This window comes from Primulina tabacum, chromosome 5 (assembly GCF_025594145.1).
Source record: "Primulina tabacum isolate GXHZ01 chromosome 5, ASM2559414v2, whole genome shotgun sequence".
NCBI lineage: Eukaryota > Viridiplantae > Streptophyta > Magnoliopsida > Lamiales > Gesneriaceae > Primulina > Primulina tabacum.
In genome coordinates, this window is record NC_134554.1 from 6,612,658 (window position 1) to 6,630,869 (window position 18,212).

The window sequence follows — 18,212 nt, forward strand, 5'->3', positions numbered from 1 at the left end:
CTATATTATTGTCAAATATTTGAATAATCTATTCTGTTTCAATTCCAAATTTGAAGCAAGTAGTTTTCTGCATTAACTTCTTAATATCAGGTTCTTACACGGTTTCTTTTCCAGATTATATTCTCTTTGGCAATCAATATTAATTTTCTATTCGCTGGCATTCTCAGCACTACATAGAAAGAAACCATCATAGTAACTGATTTATAGATCCGTGTAATAATCGTGCATGTATTCCATGATATAATTTAATTTTCATAAATCCCTGATTATTTCTTTTTTTTGTGAAAAGGGCAAAAATATAGAAATGACGCAGTCATTTTATACAAGAGAAGTACCAATGCAATCTTCTTTCATGCATATGATTAGTTTCTTTTATTATGAACACTACATTCGACAAATCGACGGAATTTTTTTTTTAAAGAGTTGATATTTTTTGTATTGGTATATTTTACCATCATACAATTATGATAATGATTTATTAGAAAATTTGTACATGTATCCTTTTTTTAAATAAAAAAATTGCCTCATCATTTAATTTTTTGATTTTTTTTAAAAATATATCTTATTTTGTAATCGATTGGTTTTGTTATGTTTTTTTTTTAAAAAAAACATCGTTCTATTCAGCTTTTTATAATAGGTTTAATAGATCAGTTTGGTTAGTAATTAACCCAATTTTGGCAAGGGGCAATTCTTCTTCTTTAAACATTGAGGAGGAGCGACATCAATGCCTCAGTTGACTGAATACACATATCCGTGTCTAGTCCTTTCTTTAAAGACTCATAGTTAGACCACAAGAAATCCTTGAACTTTTTACTAAAATTGGGATAACATAAGTGTAAATTCAAGAGAATATAAAAACGACACGATTACAGGAGTTTTTCATACAACCAAATATTCTTTAATTGTTGGAAACGACATCAAACAAAAACGATAATAAATGAGTTCAATGATGGACGAAAATCCAGATCGTCTCTTTACAATTTCCATCTACGAGTGTAATTTATTATCAATGTGCATATATGTGGTTAAATTTAATTTAATGTGTTATACTCCGTTAAATTCCCTTCATGGGGATGTTTTCCCACCTTTTGTCAACCTTCACATGGAAGAATTTGCAATTATTTCGATCTAAAGGATATGCTACATTTTCTGTCATGTAATTTGCAATTTTTCCACTTTTGGTCATGTTATGGTTAATTTTAAATTATAATAATGTAACCTGGATATATTTTTTCATTTATGGTACTCTTCAAGTTGTATGTTATTTTCATTTTTGCTAAATTTTCCCAGCACACACGAAGAATAAAAATGGGAAAAAAAAACATCCACTGTAATAGGACCAAAAATGGAAAAAAATGCAAGTTAAATAACTAAAAACATAAATTCATTGTTAACACGATCAAAAGCGAAAAAAAAAATTACAAGACCAAAAGTAATGCTACTTTGATTAATGTAATCAGTTGTGAGTCATCCATGACATGATAAAGATACACAATAATAGATTGTAATACGAAACAATAGTGCTTTAATTGATATTCGAAAAAATGATTCAATTTTTTTATTAAATCTTGTTTTTTTAATACAATTGCCTTGACATATTTTAAAAAAGAGAGTACAATAAACTATAGATAAATTTTATAAACAAAATTAATTGACATTAAATATTATCTATAACATGTAATAAATTAAATTTAAAAGCTTACCCTACAATAATATTATATTATGATTATTGCAAAATTATTAAAGTAAATTAATCACGATATTAACCAGTTCAACCTTACAAAAATAGCTTCATTTAATCATAATCGAATAATAGGATGAAAGTCACTATTTTCTTTTACTAAGACACTGCTAGTTATTGTAAAAATCATAATTTAATTATTGTAAAAATTATAAAGTAAATTATTTTCTTTTATAAGACACTGCCAATTTAATTTTTCCCCTAATTTCTTAGAGGATGAAAGACAAAAATTCCTTTACTAATAGGGTTCTTTTTGAGTCCGAAGGCCAAAAAAAAAATTAAAAATAAAAAATAATTATTTCTATGATTTGGATTTTATTTCCTTTGCTTGCATCATTGCATGCATTGTGCGAGCTGTCTCTCTTGGCTGTCTTCTCTACTCTAAATTTAAGCGATTTTCTGGTGTTTTCTGCCTTTCCAAACTACTCTATATCGGTGCAACTCGTGCGACTGTCACGTGTAGACATCCCTCGACTAATTTCATCCATCCGTCCTACCAACTTCTTTAATTGCTCAATACATGCAGACAAATTCATACAGATCCCTACTCTAACCCTGAGGTTCTTGTGTGTATTTAGCATTTATATATAAAGGGGTGTGTGTTTTAGGCAAGGAATTGCAGAGAAAATGGTGATAATTGATTTGAGGCAAGTGATGGCTGCAATCCTTACATTTTCCATGTTCATAATGCTGGGAAACATGATCAAGAGGGACCATATTGATCCATTTTTTGTAAGTTCAAAAAACCTTTCCTAATCTGTTGTATCGATTAACTAATACAATACAGCTTATTATTGAAGTATAAAAGAATTTAAAACGATGATTTGGGCGTGGATTTTATTTTCAAAGCAGCTTGAAGATCAACTAATGAGCGTATATAGTGGCAAATCAGTTGATTTATTGAAAAATAGTTTTAAGTTTGTGTCACTTTGCATGCTTCACAAAAAAGGAAAAAAATTTAGTATATAGTTTAGAGTTAATTTTGGGGGGCACATTTTTCTTAATCATCAAGGTTATCATGCTTGATTTTTTTTTTGCCTTTTTCTTTTAGTTGAGACATGAAAAATTTATTTGGTGTCTCCTACTTTGAAGTGATCTATGTATGAAATGTAAATCTTTTACTATTTTCAGAAATTTTTAACACACATTTCATAGAAAAAAATTATGCCATTTTTTTCATAAATTTCCAAATAATTATTAGAGCAGAAGAGATAAATAAAATTTCAACAATTGTAACTGCAGTAAGTGCATATATAATTATGGATTTAAAAAGTTTCAATTGTTTAATGAAGGAAACCGCGCAAGAATCGCCCACAGTCGCTGAAAATGAGTTCAAAGTTTCGAAAACCGGTAAGGTTATTCTGGTTGAAGAGAGTTACGGTCCTTGGCAGGAACATTACAAACCCACCAAACGTTGTTGGAAACCAACATTCAGTAAGTTTGGTTTCCAGATATAAATATATTTTATTAGAAATCCAATTGTGTGTAGAATCTCAATTTTTAATAAGATTTATTATTAATATTTTTTATTAATTTGTTTGTTATGCAGAAGGAAAAGATCAGTCAAATGGTTACATCCTTTTCTCATTGACTCATGGCCCTGAATTTCATGCTTCTCAGGTTTTATTAAATTTTAGGGTTAACTATATATCTCTTCTAAAGTTTGTCATATTAACAGAAGTACCCAATTATATTTAAATATTGCTTATATACCTCTCTTAAGGTTTGTAAAAAATAACAATTAAATCCAATAACTTCTAAAACATTGTGTTTGTTGTATCTCAGGTAGCAAATGCCGTGGAAGTAGCAAGGCGTCTTGGTGCAACACTTGCACTTCCTGATATAAAAGGAACCAAATCTGCAGAAAAAAAGTAGGTCTCATCATGAAAAATCTTCTAGTCATAACTTTGAATAAAGTACGAAATACTAGGAAAAATTCCAAAAATCATCGATTAAATTGGTCTAGATGAGGTTTTTATAATCTAATTTGCCAAAAATATCTCCCTATAATAAATTATGACCAAAATTTGACCAAATTATAACTAGGCCATATTATAAATCCAATTTAGAGATTTTCCATAAATAGCTCTTTCGTGCTAATTTACAAAATTCTGCCGCCACTTGAGGCGAATTTCAAGTTTTGTTTTTGTAATATACACACTTGATACAACTTTTTTCCAGGTCTTTTGGAGACATCTATGATGTCAACAACTTCGTTACAACCTTGAAGGGAGTAGTCCGAGTTGACGAGAATCCACCCATTGAACTATCCAACTCGAGGCTCCCTATCGTGAGGATCCCTGAAAGAGTTTCGGAGGGTTTCATCAGCTCAGAAATCGAGCCCGTTTTTCGTGCCAAAAGAAACTTGAGGATTGTCACTGGTTTCAATTCTTCACCGATGATAGAGGCAAAAGAAAACAAGTTAGCAAGTACACACCAATGCCCGGCTATGTTTGAAAGCCTTAAACTTCAGCCTGAGTTGCAAGGACTTGTCGATTCGATGGTGGGAGCAATGCGAAGCCTGAGCCAGAAATCTAAGGGACGTTTTGTCGCTGTCGACTTAAGGTCAGAAATGTCGCAGAAAAATAGCTGTCAGGAGTCTGATGCATGGAGTAAACGGTGCTACGACGAGGAGGAGATGGCGGAGTTCTTGACGAGGATTGGGTTTAAAGAACAGGCAACTGTGTATTTAACTCAGACAGGATGGCAGGGTGGTGGTCTCAAAAAATTCAGGAATGCTTTTCCCAACACTTTCACTAAGGTTTGGTGACATTAGATAATTAAACTTCATAATATCTTTAAAAAAAATTTGAAGATATTTTGATCTCATTTTCAAAACCACAAAATAAACCTCTAATCTTGACTATTAATACTTTGCCATACCAGGATGTAATAATGCCGGCTTATGGAAAGGCGAAGTTCTTAAACTCAGAAATTCCTGAATACGAAAGATTAATCGACTACTTCATATGCGTGCAAGGAGACGTGTTCGTTCCATCAGTCATCGGCAGGTTCTATTCCAGCGTCTTGGGGCAAAGGATTGCTTCCGGCAGGACACAAGTATTCGTTCCGACCAAGAGAGGTGGTGCCTCTAATGACTCTGTAGTCGATCACCTATCCCTCTATATACAAAAGAAGAACCATGATGCGCACTCATGTTTTTGTTAAAATTAAGGATTATGCATCGCTGTTTGTTGTGTTGTGTCTACCTATGAATAAGATATCCTGGTAGCTATATAAAGAGTTGTTGTAACTTTGCTTTGTAAACTCGCTCGCAGCTCATAAAGTGTAGCGACTATGCGTTGTACGTAATTGTCTTCGAATATCTACAGATGTTTTTTGTGTTGATCTTTAATTTATGCCATATAACATGAGAATAATATTTTAAATTCTTAATTTGCTTAGGACTTAAAAATCAATCAAGCTAGATGCGGAATTAAGAAATAATAACGATTTATTAAAAACAAGATATTTACATTCAAATTCTCAATAAGAACATGAGAGAAAACTCTCAGGTATGAGAATCATACGTTGATAAGTTCGATATATTCAATAAAAACATGAGAGAAAACTGTCAAGTTTGAGAAAAACTCTCAATTTTGTTAAAAATAATGACCAACCTTCTACAAAATTGTTCCAAGATGCTATATACTTGTTTTTTGAGGACCTATCACCATGATTCTTGTATTTTGTTTTCTCCTATAGTGAACAATGAATTGTATTTGGGTCAAATGAGAGAATGTAAAAAATATTTGAATTCGGTAAATAAAAAAATATAATGACGCATGTAAAATTATAAAGAAAAGAAGAAAAATCGAGCAGCCAACAATTTTTGGATAAAAAAGACATGCGTTGTCTCAACTTTAAACTTAAAAAAAAATTACCTTGTTGCGCGGCCACGGCATAACTATGATGCCAGTACGTTGTAGATAATACATTGTATCCTCTCTTATTAACCTCTTGCAGTTTTTCCATTTTTCCTCTCAATATTTGCTTGTTATACTGTAAAGATCTTTATATTCCTTTGCGTTATGATTCTTGGAATCTTATGTGATTCTCTCCCTCTTATTGGCAAGATGTTTGAAAAAGTTAGCATAAAAAGTTGTGAAGGAGGTGCGACCGACATTGAATAATTGTTCGACTTGGGTCGGAAGCTTTATATGCGTTTGTTTATCCAAACTTCATGATCAATAGGTTAGTGATATTGTTCTTTAACGTATCAGGTTTCGGTTTGGATTCCTTTAAAGTTTGACCTGTTTGCTGTGTCTTTTTTAGGTACGGTCCGTGGATGGATACAAATCTCATGCTACCACTGGGACCTCGGAGATGCAATTAGTGATTTTCGATTATTTTCTAAAAGGTTATCTCAAGGTATAATTCTTGATGATACGGTTAAAACGATTCTACGTAGGATTGATTCAAACTGATAATTCTACGTAGGATGATCTTGCCACGTTGTTTTCCACCTCTCAGGGCGATAGTGCTTTCATCGAAAAGAGTTTGGAAGACAGCGAAAGAGTACAGGTGTGATAGCTAGTTCTTGGCATTTTCAAAAATTATATAAGATTTATAATTATGATTTGAAATAATCTTCTTCGTTCTTTATGGTGCATGCATGTAAATTGTACAAACGTTGCAGTTAGAGGACATTACTCTGAGCGAAGCTGTCCAGAGAGGGCTCGAGTCTCCGGCATATAATGTCGGACGATATAGTCCGAGCGTGGAGATGGCTATGCATCATTTCCATTTTTTGCATTTCTACCCCAACAAATAAATCGAATGGTTAAACTTACAAGGAACTGTTAGTTTTTCTAGTTCTGTGAATGTCATGGGTTCTGGTCACGGCAAAGATAAGGAAGGATACTAGCCACCTTATTTCATAAGATTTACATTTTATTTCCTGCATTATATTTTGAAATAAAAAGATTATTAATGAGAAAATATAGCATCCTAACGAGCCTCCAATTCACAGCAAACAGTACTATAACGCGATCCATGACTCGGGGACCGTAACGACGACTTGGATTACAGCCGTACAGAAAGCATGCACAAATTTATGAGAGAAAATTACAATTGGAGAAAGCTATGTTTGGATTGTTGCTTGCATTGAGCATGTATGTTTCTTGAAAACGGTTGGTTTTGGTTCGATCGAAGGGTTATTTTATAAATGAATCATTCCACATACATTGAAGACTATAAAGTATACAGTAAAATCAGTGACGGAGCCTCACTCCTTCAACTTTTAGTAAAATTCTTTTATGTAAATAAAATATAAAAATATTAATAATGCGATGACAAATAGAACAAGCTATGAATCGATTTACCTATTTTGTTTCTCATCTAATACAGGACTTATTTCGTAAATATAATTTTTACTTAATTTTTTTATTTTTTTTGCGGTTAAATCAAAATTTTCGAGGCCAACTTATTAATATTTTAATGTCTGCTATTGATTTCGATATCACTGAAAATTTTAGCATAGCCCCAATTCAAAAACATGAAAAAAAAATCTCAAAACATAATTTAGATGGATAAAACATAAACTAACGTTTATATTTAGATTGATGTATCTGAAATTAAGGATTTCAAATTCATATACCTAATTTATTGGTTTGTATTGTTTGAGTAAATCAATTTTAATAAATTTTAAATCTCAACGGCTAATATTTAATCTTTTAGTCAAATTTTAAGTACACATCGATATAAAGTTAGAGTGAGTCTCATATGAGACCGTCTCACGGATCTTAATCTATGAAACGGGTCAACCCTATCCATATTCACAATAAAAAATAATACTCTTAGCATAAAAAGTAATACTTTTTCATGGATGACCCAAATAAGAGATCCGTCTCACAAATACGATCCGTGAGACCGTCTCACACAAGTTTTTGCCATAAAGTTATTTTAAATCATTCCTTCAAATATTTCTTTAAATCAAATTTTTGTAATCCAAATGCAACCAAAGTAAACCAATAGATAGTCCGTATCAGTTGTGACCCTAATTTTCATATATCTAATTGTATTTTAAAACCAACGAATCCATCCTCGCCATACGCCCAAAACATTCATATAAAATCGTGAGGCACTGGATGAAATCTTATCAACAATGAATGTACGCGCAACGTCCCGAAAATGGCGTACAAGTAATAACAATAAGCGATCCCTTCACTTCAACACATTAAATAAGTCAATCTCCAGACACAAAAACCAGCACTAAACTCAAATCATAAAGTACCTAGACATCTACTGATGTATTTTAAAATTTCACAATTAGATTATTATATATAATCACCCAAATAGAAACGAGAATTCAAGAAAAAAGAGAGCATAAGAAACCATTTAGAAACTGTTGTCCAGTTAAGAGAATACTGTAATTTACAAAGAACAAGAAGGCAGGCGCTGGGTAGGAGGTGGAACCTTGTTGTAATGTTAGTCAAACTTTATATAATATTATCGCGCATGCTAGCTATACTGCAAGAAACTAACCTGTGGAGATAAAAACAAAAGAATCAACCTTAAAATGGGGTTTTCAAGAGGGTGCTTTCAGAGTAAAGAGAAGCTGCGTACCACCATTGGGAGTTCTTTGTTGATCACTTTTTTTCTTAAAGTATTCAAGGAAATGTTTATCCGGAACAGGAATCAATTTTCCAAGGATAGCAAGAGGCCAGCTGGTATAAAAATATGTCAAAAACACGATCAGCTAACACAAACGCCGTGAAGAAGCTAAGAAATCATATAGAAGGCCTGACTAAAGAGGAAATATTCGTTCATGCTACAGATTTTACGACCCATGGACCAGTTTAGGCGACAGCACACCAACCTGACAAAACCAATGCCAATGGAAACAAGCCACAATTCCAAGCTGAGTCGAACTGTCGAAGCAAACTTTTGCAGAAAAAAGATTATGATAACCTGAACAGTAAGAGAGAATACATGAGAAAAGGGATGATAACACAACTTGGTGAAATACGGTTGTTACCACAGCTGCGAGAGGAAAAAATACCTGCAGAACCACTTCAAGGGCAATTATTCCCATGAAGAGATGGTTCTTAGTGAGTCCTTTCCATACATTCATCTCATCTGGCTTTCGAGCATTAAATTCATTGAATATCTACAAATATAAGCATAGAAAAGAATTGTTACAACGGATACAGGGTTCTCACTAGCAGAAGATGAGTCATACAGAGCCATGAAGAACAATGTCTTTTCGCTAACACTTGTCACCGAACTAATATTCCTTCAACGCTATAAAACAGGACTGATGATATGACTATGGAACTGACGTTAAAAATCAAATCAGGACCATTTTTGTATCTCATAGAGTTACCAACTTAACGTTTACTCATGCCAATGAGATTTGCAAACCAATGTTTGCATGAATACCAGACACCATTAGGTTCAGGAGATCGATATATTTTGTAAAACAAAATAAATATTTTATCAGGCAGGTGCTTTTCCATGGAATTTTAGTTCGCCAAATTCCACAAGGCACAACACACTAGCGCCTCTCATATTTCCTTCTTTACAAGAAATCAATAAACTAACCTGACACAGAACAAATGCATTGAATATCAGCGTATTCTTAAGTTTGAAAGCACGGTCATTCGTCTCATGATCCAGATTCAGGATACTTCTTCCTCGGAAGTTGAGGACTAGTAGAACAGTAACTTGGTATAGAGCCTACAGAATAAACAAACAAAACATATTGCTCAAACAAAACTTAACAAGAAGAAGTCTAATTCATCCAGCATCTAAATTTCAATTTTTAATGTCAACACAAAAGATAATGATACCTGTATTAACAGATTCCTCCACATGATATTCGTTATTAAAGGTTCCCTGAAACAGAGAATTTCTTAATCAAAATAAAATAATCAATGATCAAATAAGAGAACATGCGATTATCATACCATTTTCTATCAAACACTACAACGAAAGAGTAAAGGTTATGAAACATAATTGATATGTACAGTAAGTAAAAACACAAGTGATATTTACAGTAATTAAAAAGAGAAGGCATCACAAACAAAGCGGTACTGCGTGGAACAATTATGGAAATGATTAAAATACTTAATTATTTGGCATGCCCTCAGATTGCTATGCAAAATTGGAGGTTGAGTTTATGTTTCGTATCATCCATGTACACATTTTGGAGACTTGTTAATCATATTCCCCAACCAGATATAGGCGCAATATGGTTGTAAAATAAGGTACCGCTCATTCAAAGTAATGGCGTTATAGTTGGTGAAACTACATTAAACCGCATGACATCAATTATCAGGAGCGCTTCAGACGAATTCATGAATTGATGAACTCTTGAGGGTGTGAGGGAAATAAAAAACAAATTCCAACTCCTAAATAGCAAAAAAATTTCCTTTTGAAAGATGTTGACAAGCATAATATCAGAAGAAGAAACCATGACAGATATATTGCCGGTTTTAACTTGTCCAGAGTAAAGATGCTATTACCGCCAGAGGAAAAAAAAACCAAGCAGTATCCCACATTAATCTCTCATCAATGTTTGCTCATAGATAAATAAAAGTATCCTAATCCCGTATGTTGATATTATGTTCCAGCCCTGAGCTATGAATCATGTTAAGGGACGATTAACCGGGTATCCTCAATATCACCAAGCATAGTTTCCTTTTATAAGCTCCGGCCTTTTCTTCCCACGTTGTTTAATGGAAGTTGAGGCTCGTTAAGAGAAAGCCCTTCACTGTGTAGGAAAATATACATGAGTTTTGAAAATCCATTTTATTTCACTCATCCCTATAATAAAGTCGCTTTTAGGGTGGGTGCATATAGTTGGATTGATGAGATTTTAAAAATAATAAATATTGTGATTATTAAAATATTTCGTGGAATATCATTGAATAATTAATAATATTTTTGGGTTGATTGATAAAATTTCGGATAAGATGTTAAATTACATTTTTATCTTTTTCAATAATTAATAAATATAAATAAAATAAATATATAAAAATAATATTGTAATTTTAATTCAATGATTTGATTGATGAATTATAAATTATTAATGATTTTATTGACGTGAGATACGTAATAAATACACAAAAATTGCAACTAAAAATTTGATTGGAAACGCAACCTAAAACTAAAGTAAAAATCAAATTTTAAAAGAAAAATAGCTCCCCTAAATAGTAGGACTTATCCCATGTTTATAGGGACATGAAATATGGGCAAAGTTTAATATTATCTTTTATTACAAAGTTAATTAAATAAGTAAACTGCAGATATCATTAATATAAGTTCCATCCTTCTACGTGAGCTGTCTATGAGTAAATTGCTGAAATCATTTCGTGTCAGCAAATCTATGATTATCTTGCATTGGTTCTGTGCTTTCGCAGCATATCAATTAAAATCACATGTTAAGATCCAAATCTAAATTGCACAAGAAACCAAGTTTGCAATCACAAAAATGGAAGCATGGATCTAAAGCTAAATTGTATAAACCAAGTTTGCAATCACAAAAATGGAAGCATGGATCTAAAGCTAAATTGTATAAAAGACCAACTTTGCAATCACGGAAATGGTAGCATAAAATTCCTGGCATGCAAAGTCTAACCTTCTACCAACTGGTTTCATATGCATGAGATGATCTGTTGGAGCTTCAGTTGCTAGTGCGAGAGCTCCTAGCGTGTCCATGATAAGATTTACCCAAAGAAGCTGCATAAAAGTTGAGAGATTAGGGTATATAATATTAACTTGAAAACAGAACAAGAACCTTTTACAGTATAGAAAATGGACAGAGAGCACCCGTGCAACAAGTTGCTGAAAAGGAGTTAGATCACACACCTGAACAGCATTGAGTGGGACATTACCAGACGAAATTGCAGCCACAACATTGATTGTCAGAGCTGCAACATTGACCGTCAGTTGAAATTGTATAAATTTCTGAATATTCGCATAAACAGATCTACCCCACCTCACAACCTGCAATTGACATAAAAATTAATTTAACCCCCAATTCATGGAACTTGTTTCAATTCTTAACCGCATAACCAGGCATCTTATAAGAAAGAATATTGTTCCCCGACATGAACTTTTCATATCAACAAATCCTTGGTCAAAGTCACGAAAGAGCAGGCCTGCAGATAGATGACCTACTGAAATAACCTTTCAGTTATCCATTCATAAAACAATTAAGACCTTAGTCCTTCAGATGTCTATTTAAGCCCCAGCCATTTAGTTTGGAATATGGAAAAAAAATTATGATTGATGCTTATTCCAACTGCAGAAAAATACTAGCTGAAAAACAGTTCATCAAACAGAAAAACTTTTTAACGGTGACCAGGAAAATTATAATAACCCTCGAAAATATTTTTCAACATGACCAAAAGATGTTATTTAATCCTCAAAACAATGAAGTCAATTGAGATAGATAGAAGAGAAAACAGCCTGGTGGTAAATGGAAAAATGCACACCAAGTCACCACATCAGGGCAGCTCTGACAAAGATCTGCGTTTTATTTCATCTTATATAAAATATACTGAGTGAAATTATCTGCATTGCTTTTAGCTTCAAAAACATACATCAACAGGCTAGCTACAAATTCAATATAATGTGGAAAATCTGCACAAGAACAAAAATTCAAGTACATCTTTGTCCAATAATAAGCACAAACTAACCTTTACAACAGAAGCAAAATTATCATCCAAAATAATAATATCTGAACTCTCTTTGGCGACTTCTGTGCCTTGAATACCCATTGCAAGACCAATATCAGCCTACACCGTGATACATTTGCAAACTAGATCATATAAACTGAAAGGTGAAAAACAAAGATAATAGAAGTCCTTCCAGAAGAGCAACCCTCACATCTCCAAAATATCCCTATCAAGTACCATCTAGGACTACGAAATTTATGAAGCCGCTGCATCAATTAGAAGATAATGTGCCTAAACCCCAGCCAAGCCAGTCTAGTCACTTTCTTATTAGATATTAGATCCCCCCCCCCCCCCCCCCCCCCCCCCCTCTGTTACATTTTGATTTTATCATATACATAAGGGACGGTTAACTTAAGCCCGACCTAATGAGTTCTGCATAAAAATACTGAGATTCCCCCTACCCAACTACAAGAAAAAATTTACTCATGCACTAATAACTGAAGAATCATGCCTCGTGCAGTGCAGGGGCATCATTAGTGCCGTCTCCAGTCACAGCAACAACATGCCCCCTTTTCCTCAATGCTTGCACAAGCAGTAGTTTATCATTCGGAGATGACCTGCCCATCACCTATATGATGTGCAAAAATTTATCAGCACACCACCTCCACAACAATCAGAAGTATTAAACCACCAAAAAATTTAAGATTCAAATGAATTTGCAGCCAGTACCGAAATCTTATCAGCCATTTCTAGTCTTTGTGTCTCAGTCAAGTTACGAAAGTCCTTCCCTTCAATAATATTAGGTTCAGAAACATCTTTATTTGACCCTAATATCCCACACTCCAAAGCTATGGCTATAGCAGTTTGAAGATTGTCTCCAGTGACCATGCGTACCTTTAAACAGATCATCAACATTATCGCATTAGGTATGCTTCAGATTAGAAACAAGCAAATATAATGTAAAACCAACTTTTCAATATTGAACAGGGGCAAAACAAATAGTTGCACAAGGAGCATATCTGTACACGAATGACAAAGCCATGAGTCAACTATTGCAGAAAGCTGTTAACCTATAGCTATGCAGCTCAGGAAAACAAATGTAGTTATAGACTGAAAGTTAATGAGATTCTATAGAGGGGGTAGATCCAATGGCCACCATTAGCACAAAGACTTGAGGTACATACTTGACCCTACTTGGAAAAAAAAAGCACCAATGGTTGCCACTGAATCTACCCCAAGGGTAATGTCCTCAGAGTAGCAAAAACTCGACCATATACCCTCAACTCTCAAGGTAGCGGAACTCAACCATATAACCAACCACATGTGCTGCCACACTGCTAAGGAGCTTTGGACAATGTTAATCAAATGTACTCCGCCTTGAGAAATCATTCTCAAGTATATGAATTAATGTTTAAATTTGGAGAAAGAAATCTGCGAAGGTGAGAATATTGTCACCAAGCAATTTAATTCATCGAAATTTCGTTGACAAGATTTAGATTTTTTAGGTGACTACTAGTGGAAATCTCTGGAGGATTGTGACCATTATAAGAGAACAGTGGAAGGCGGCCATAATTTAAAATTCCTTATTGGTCTTGACGCTGAATTTGATGAGGTTAAAGACAAGATAATAGGCAGACAACCACTCCCTTCTATTGGAGAAGTTTTTCTGGGGTTCGTCGCAAGGAGAGCCACCACCTTACCATGCTTGGCAAGAACTCTGGCGGTACGGCTGAAAACTCTGCCCTCTTTGTCAGCATTGATGGTGGTTGAAACACTCCAAAAAGACCTAATGTAAAGCCCGGCATTTGATAAACCAGCAAATTCGAAGAGCTCAAGTAAAGACTGATTCAATCTTTCTCCTGCTGCACATGAAGCCCACACTATTCCCTTTAACAAAGGACAGATAGATAATCTTCTGAAACTACTGAAATCTGGATTGTCAGGTGCTTCTAAAACTTCTTTTGCTCAAACAAGTAGTTAATCAAATGTCCTAACTTATCATTTTCCGCTTTATTCAACTTCTGGGATTGTTGATTCAAGAACTTCTGATCATATGACAAGTTTTTCTATATCATTTCATACTCAAGAGTCATAACCCTTATTCGAGCCCTGAAAAATTCGTATATCAGATGGTTCATATTCTTTTATATTCAGCTAAGGATGTCTGGCTAGCTATATTGATGTCCACTAGAGCCAAAAGAGTATAAAAAGCTATAACACTGATAAAGAATTGATTTCCTGAAGTAACGAAAGAGAGAGAACAAAAAACATCCCACCACTCTTTCCATGATAAAAATAGGATAGTTGATCCAAAATGGAGGAAAAGGGTTGTTTCTATTTCCTGGAGAAATTTACATACCTTAACACCGGCGTTAGTGCATAACTGAACCGCATCTCTCACCTTTGGTCGACAAGGATCCTAAATCAAACATGAGAAAACTGTCAATAACACGAGCTTTGACAATGAAAACAGTTGATGAGATATTTGATCTCCCAAGTAGAAAAGGAGAAGAATATGAGGGAGTTGTATAATTGAATGCATTAAACAAGTGCCTTTAATATAGGATTTATTGATGTAATGTTTAATAGTGAGATTGCAGAGGAATACAACAAAGAATACAAGATTGGCATGATTCAGGAAAATAAGTAAATGAAATGGAAAAAAGAAGTATCAAGTCTACACTTCCATAGATAAAGTAGATTCATATTAAATGCCAGACGATGATGGTGAGAAGCAAATCATGGACGAAAGATGGTGACTCATAGTCCAATTTATTCAATTTATGTTTAGTTAATGGCAAGTGGCAACAATGTCATCTTCTGATGTTTTAATTAGTTGTTAGAGATTCATCAGAGCTTTTTATCCTGATATGACAAATCTATAAATTTTCCCCACCACCATATGCATTTCAAAGTAAAAAACAACGAATCTCCACGTTACTGATTCGTGAAGGGGAAATCAAGTCATGTTAAGGAGTTCATGTGAAAACCATTAATCTTTACAAGACAATACCTATCCAACACAAAACAAGTCAAGCGCACCTTGATCCCAACAATAGCTAGCAAAATTAGATCTCCTTCAGGTAACTGCCAATTTTCTAGTTCTTCATCACTAGTCGGAACCTTCTCCACCTCAAACAACCTATAGGTAATAGCAACACAACGCAAACTTCTTGCAGCCATATTATCGATAGCTTTCTTGAAATGTGACAACTGCAGGAAACAATGACCTTAATAGACAGATGATAGCAACTAAATTTTTTTTAAAGAATGCTACTCGATATATAAAGATGCGGAGTTCAACAATAAACATCTGATAGAGGTTAGCCACCATAGCTTTGTCAAATTTACTGGTTTCGTCATAACATATGTACTGCTCAATAAATATTATCTTGCCAGCTCTAGAAAATAGAAGTCAATCTAACGAGGGTTTAAAACATGGGAATCAGCTATGGAAATATCAGTAACCAAGTAAAGCTATGATCTGAGAAACCTTATCTTCATCCATCTGTATCTCGCAATCATTTGCATCAATGTAACTTGAACAAGATTCAAGCAATATTTCTGCAGCCCCTTTCCAGTGCACATGGACTTCAGAATCCGACTGCCAAAAAAAACACAATGAGTACATAAGAGAACACATAAATTTCAATTTAGGAGGCAGAATAAACACAAATTAGTATATGCACCACCAATAAATATCTCATATTACCAATTTCAGCGCAACACCACCTCTCTTTTTCTCAGAGTTAAATGGACAAGTACGAATTATCACTGAATCCGACCGGGCAGCACTGAAATCCATTCCAAGCTAAATGGCAAAACAAGAAAGAAAATCAAGTAACAAGAAGAACAAAAGACTCCATGTAAAGTGTAGAGAGGGCTGGTCATCACATTTACTCCCCATTGCAGAATGGCCTTTTCCGTTGGTGATCCAGACACCTCCAGAGCACCACCACCCTGTTAGATGCCAGACAGAGAAAATATTTAAACATAAATTGAGTTATAGAACTACAAAAGTACAGCTAGTATTGTCAAAACAGTCTGTAACTAAATAGATGACAAGACATTAGGCCAACATGGATCCGCTACATGCTTTAATGCTTCGAACTTTTTCTGTATACAGCGTTCATTGTGTTACTCAACTCTTTTGCAAAATTAAGGTTCATTTTACACTTCTCCCCAAATATCATTGTATTGGCACGATATATCAGGTGACGACGAGGCATAAACCATGCATAATCATGTGTTTTTAACACTGTATGAAATAGAACAGAACCCAAAACCATCCAAAAACATGTGTTTAATGCTGCATGAAACATAACAGAACCTAACATCTTTGAAAAATACTTTAAGCATTGATGGAACTTTTGAGATGTGTTACAATACTGATTGAATAAAACAGTCTAACAGCTCACGAGGTGATACAATTTTTTTTGAAACAGGAACTGCAGAAGATCATAGAAAGCATCACAAACTTGGAGAAGAAAATAATGGATTATGTTATCCAATGCCACCATAATCTCAGAAGTCATAAGATATTACTGGAATTTGATTAAGATGTAATACGAAAAACAAAATCAATGGTCAGCTATACCCAATAGTCTTATATAACCTACCTCAGGAACAAATACACTTCCAGTTGTGTTCTGTGCAATGCCTTCAACAAGAAAAGAAATAACCATAGGAGGAAACAGTGACTTATTGTCCGGAGCATCAATTTTCTTTCCACAGGCATGTGCCTCAACCACGGTCATCTGTACAAAGATTAAGAATATGTATAATTTCGAACCATGTGCCTCAACCACATCTGGTGTTTGCCAACCAAAATAGAAGCAGAAACAAACAAAGCTGATTAGAAAAACCTGATTCAAAGTCAAAGTCCCCGTTTTATCACTGCAAATAGTAGTTGCAGAACCCATTGTTTCACAGGCTGACAACCTTCGAACCTGCAGTACAATAGTTTTAATACGATACTAAAAAATAATAGGATAACAGCTAAGAAAGAAGCATGGTTAGTCATTTCCGTAAACTATTTAAATGTACTTACCAATGCCTTGTCAGCCATCATTTTTCTCATTGAATATGCAAGACTACAAGGCAACATTTATTAAGTGAGAGAACATGAAGAAATAAATGTCATATGCCATCAATTGAAAAGATTATTTAAAACAGACAATATTACATTATAAAACGAAATGAATCACAATGTTCTATCATAAAAGAAAGAAAAACGATACAGGACAATCTCAATATGCCTGCTCAATTTGTTCATAAAAGAAACAAGTTTTCTTTCCTGCACAAGCAGTCAACTTTCATCTAAGAAAAGAAGTGAATGTGGCACTGTTCGTCTTTATTATTTCACAAAATCACCGATGTGGGAATCATCTGAGGTCGGTAACGAAAATACTTACGTTAGGGTAACAGCCAAGGGAAGGCCTTCTGGTACTGCAACAACTACAATGGTCACCTAGAGTTTTGTCAATAGTCAACAATCTGGAAATGAAAATACATTATAACAAATATCACATAATTATGACAATGAACACGCACCGCAACTGTGAACATTTTTACGAATCCATTTATCGCATCACCAACACTAGTCTTCCCAGCTGTGAACTCAGCGTGGCCATCTGGATCTTTGGTTTGCCCTTTAAAGTATCTGCACAACCAAGAAAAATAAAATTTCAAAATACTATCTTCTGGAGAGCTAACAAGAGCAAAACAGATTGATGCACCATAGACATAATAAGAATACCTGATCAAAAGGACAAGTAGAACGACTATGGCTACTGAAAGACCAACAATTCCAATGAAAGTAGCAACACCATTTAAACGTACCTAGA

At 34.1% G+C, this 18,212-nt stretch overlaps 2 protein-coding genes and 1 long non-coding RNA gene across 5 annotated transcripts in view; 2 read left to right on the forward strand and 1 right to left on the reverse strand.

The window, feature by feature from the left end:
* Nucleotides 1-2,259: 2,259 nt before the first annotated feature.
* LOC142544671 (protein MANNAN SYNTHESIS-RELATED 1-like) lies at nt 2,260-5,108 on the forward strand. Its single transcript, XM_075651706.1, has 6 exons — nt 2,260-2,473; nt 3,034-3,175; nt 3,291-3,361; nt 3,527-3,612; nt 3,923-4,502; nt 4,628-5,108. Exons 1-6 carry the CDS (start codon nt 2,369-2,371, stop codon nt 4,907-4,909), a joined length of 1,266 nt encoding a protein of 421 aa, XP_075507821.1. The 5' UTR covers nt 2,260-2,368; the 3' UTR covers nt 4,910-5,108.
* A 602-nt stretch (nt 5,109-5,710) lies between these two features.
* LOC142544966 (uncharacterized) lies at nt 5,711-6,493 on the forward strand. Its single transcript, XR_012820170.1, has 3 exons — nt 5,711-5,935; nt 6,017-6,265; nt 6,381-6,493. It is a non-coding gene; the product is annotated as an uncharacterized LOC142544966 (long non-coding RNA).
* Nucleotides 6,494-7,888: 1,395 nt separating this feature from the next.
* The window catches only part of LOC142545988 (calcium-transporting ATPase 8, plasma membrane-type), a 31,344-nt gene continuing 21,020 nt past the window's right edge, over nt 7,889-18,212 (reverse strand). For all 3 annotated transcript variants that reach the window (XM_075653455.1, XM_075653454.1, XM_075653457.1), the window contains 22 exons: nt 18,125-18,207; nt 17,920-18,028; nt 17,781-17,836; nt 17,417-17,459; nt 17,232-17,315; nt 16,986-17,123; nt 16,261-16,326; nt 16,079-16,177; nt 15,860-15,970; nt 15,409-15,579; nt 14,726-14,785; nt 13,096-13,260; nt 12,878-12,994; nt 12,388-12,486; nt 11,555-11,692; nt 11,325-11,425; nt 9,535-9,580; nt 9,287-9,421; nt 8,745-8,852; nt 8,562-8,653; nt 8,309-8,409; nt 7,889-8,227 (listed from right to left, as the gene is read on the reverse strand). In XM_075653455.1, coding sequence (XP_075509570.1) covers nt 8,223-8,227; nt 8,309-8,409; nt 8,562-8,653; nt 8,745-8,852; nt 9,287-9,421; nt 9,535-9,580; nt 11,325-11,425; nt 11,555-11,692; nt 12,388-12,486; nt 12,878-12,994; nt 13,096-13,260; nt 14,726-14,785; nt 15,409-15,579; nt 15,860-15,970; nt 16,079-16,177; nt 16,261-16,326; nt 16,986-17,123; nt 17,232-17,315; nt 17,417-17,459; nt 17,781-17,836; nt 17,920-18,028; nt 18,125-18,207 — 2,127 coding nt within the window. In that variant the 3' untranslated portion in view covers nt 7,889-8,222. The remainder of the gene's footprint in view (nt 8,228-8,308; nt 8,410-8,561; nt 8,654-8,744; nt 8,853-9,286; nt 9,422-9,534; nt 9,581-11,324; nt 11,426-11,554; nt 11,693-12,387; nt 12,487-12,877; nt 12,995-13,095; nt 13,261-14,725; nt 14,786-15,408; nt 15,580-15,859; nt 15,971-16,078; nt 16,178-16,260; nt 16,327-16,985; nt 17,124-17,231; nt 17,316-17,416; nt 17,460-17,780; nt 17,837-17,919; nt 18,029-18,124; nt 18,208-18,212) is intronic.

Bases quoted from the DNA above. Each gene is read 5' to 3' on its own strand.
- LOC142544671 (XM_075651706.1), top strand. From the start codon at position 2,369: ATGGTGATAATTGATTTGAGGCAAGTGATGGCTGCAATCCTTACATTT. The intron at 2,474-3,033 runs GTAAGTTCAAAA...TGTTTAATGAAG, and splicing joins ACCATATTGATCCATTTTTT to GAAACCGCGCAAGAATCGCC. The intron at 3,176-3,290 runs GTAAGTTTGGTT...TTTGTTATGCAG, and splicing joins TTGTTGGAAACCAACATTCA to AAGGAAAAGATCAGTCAAAT.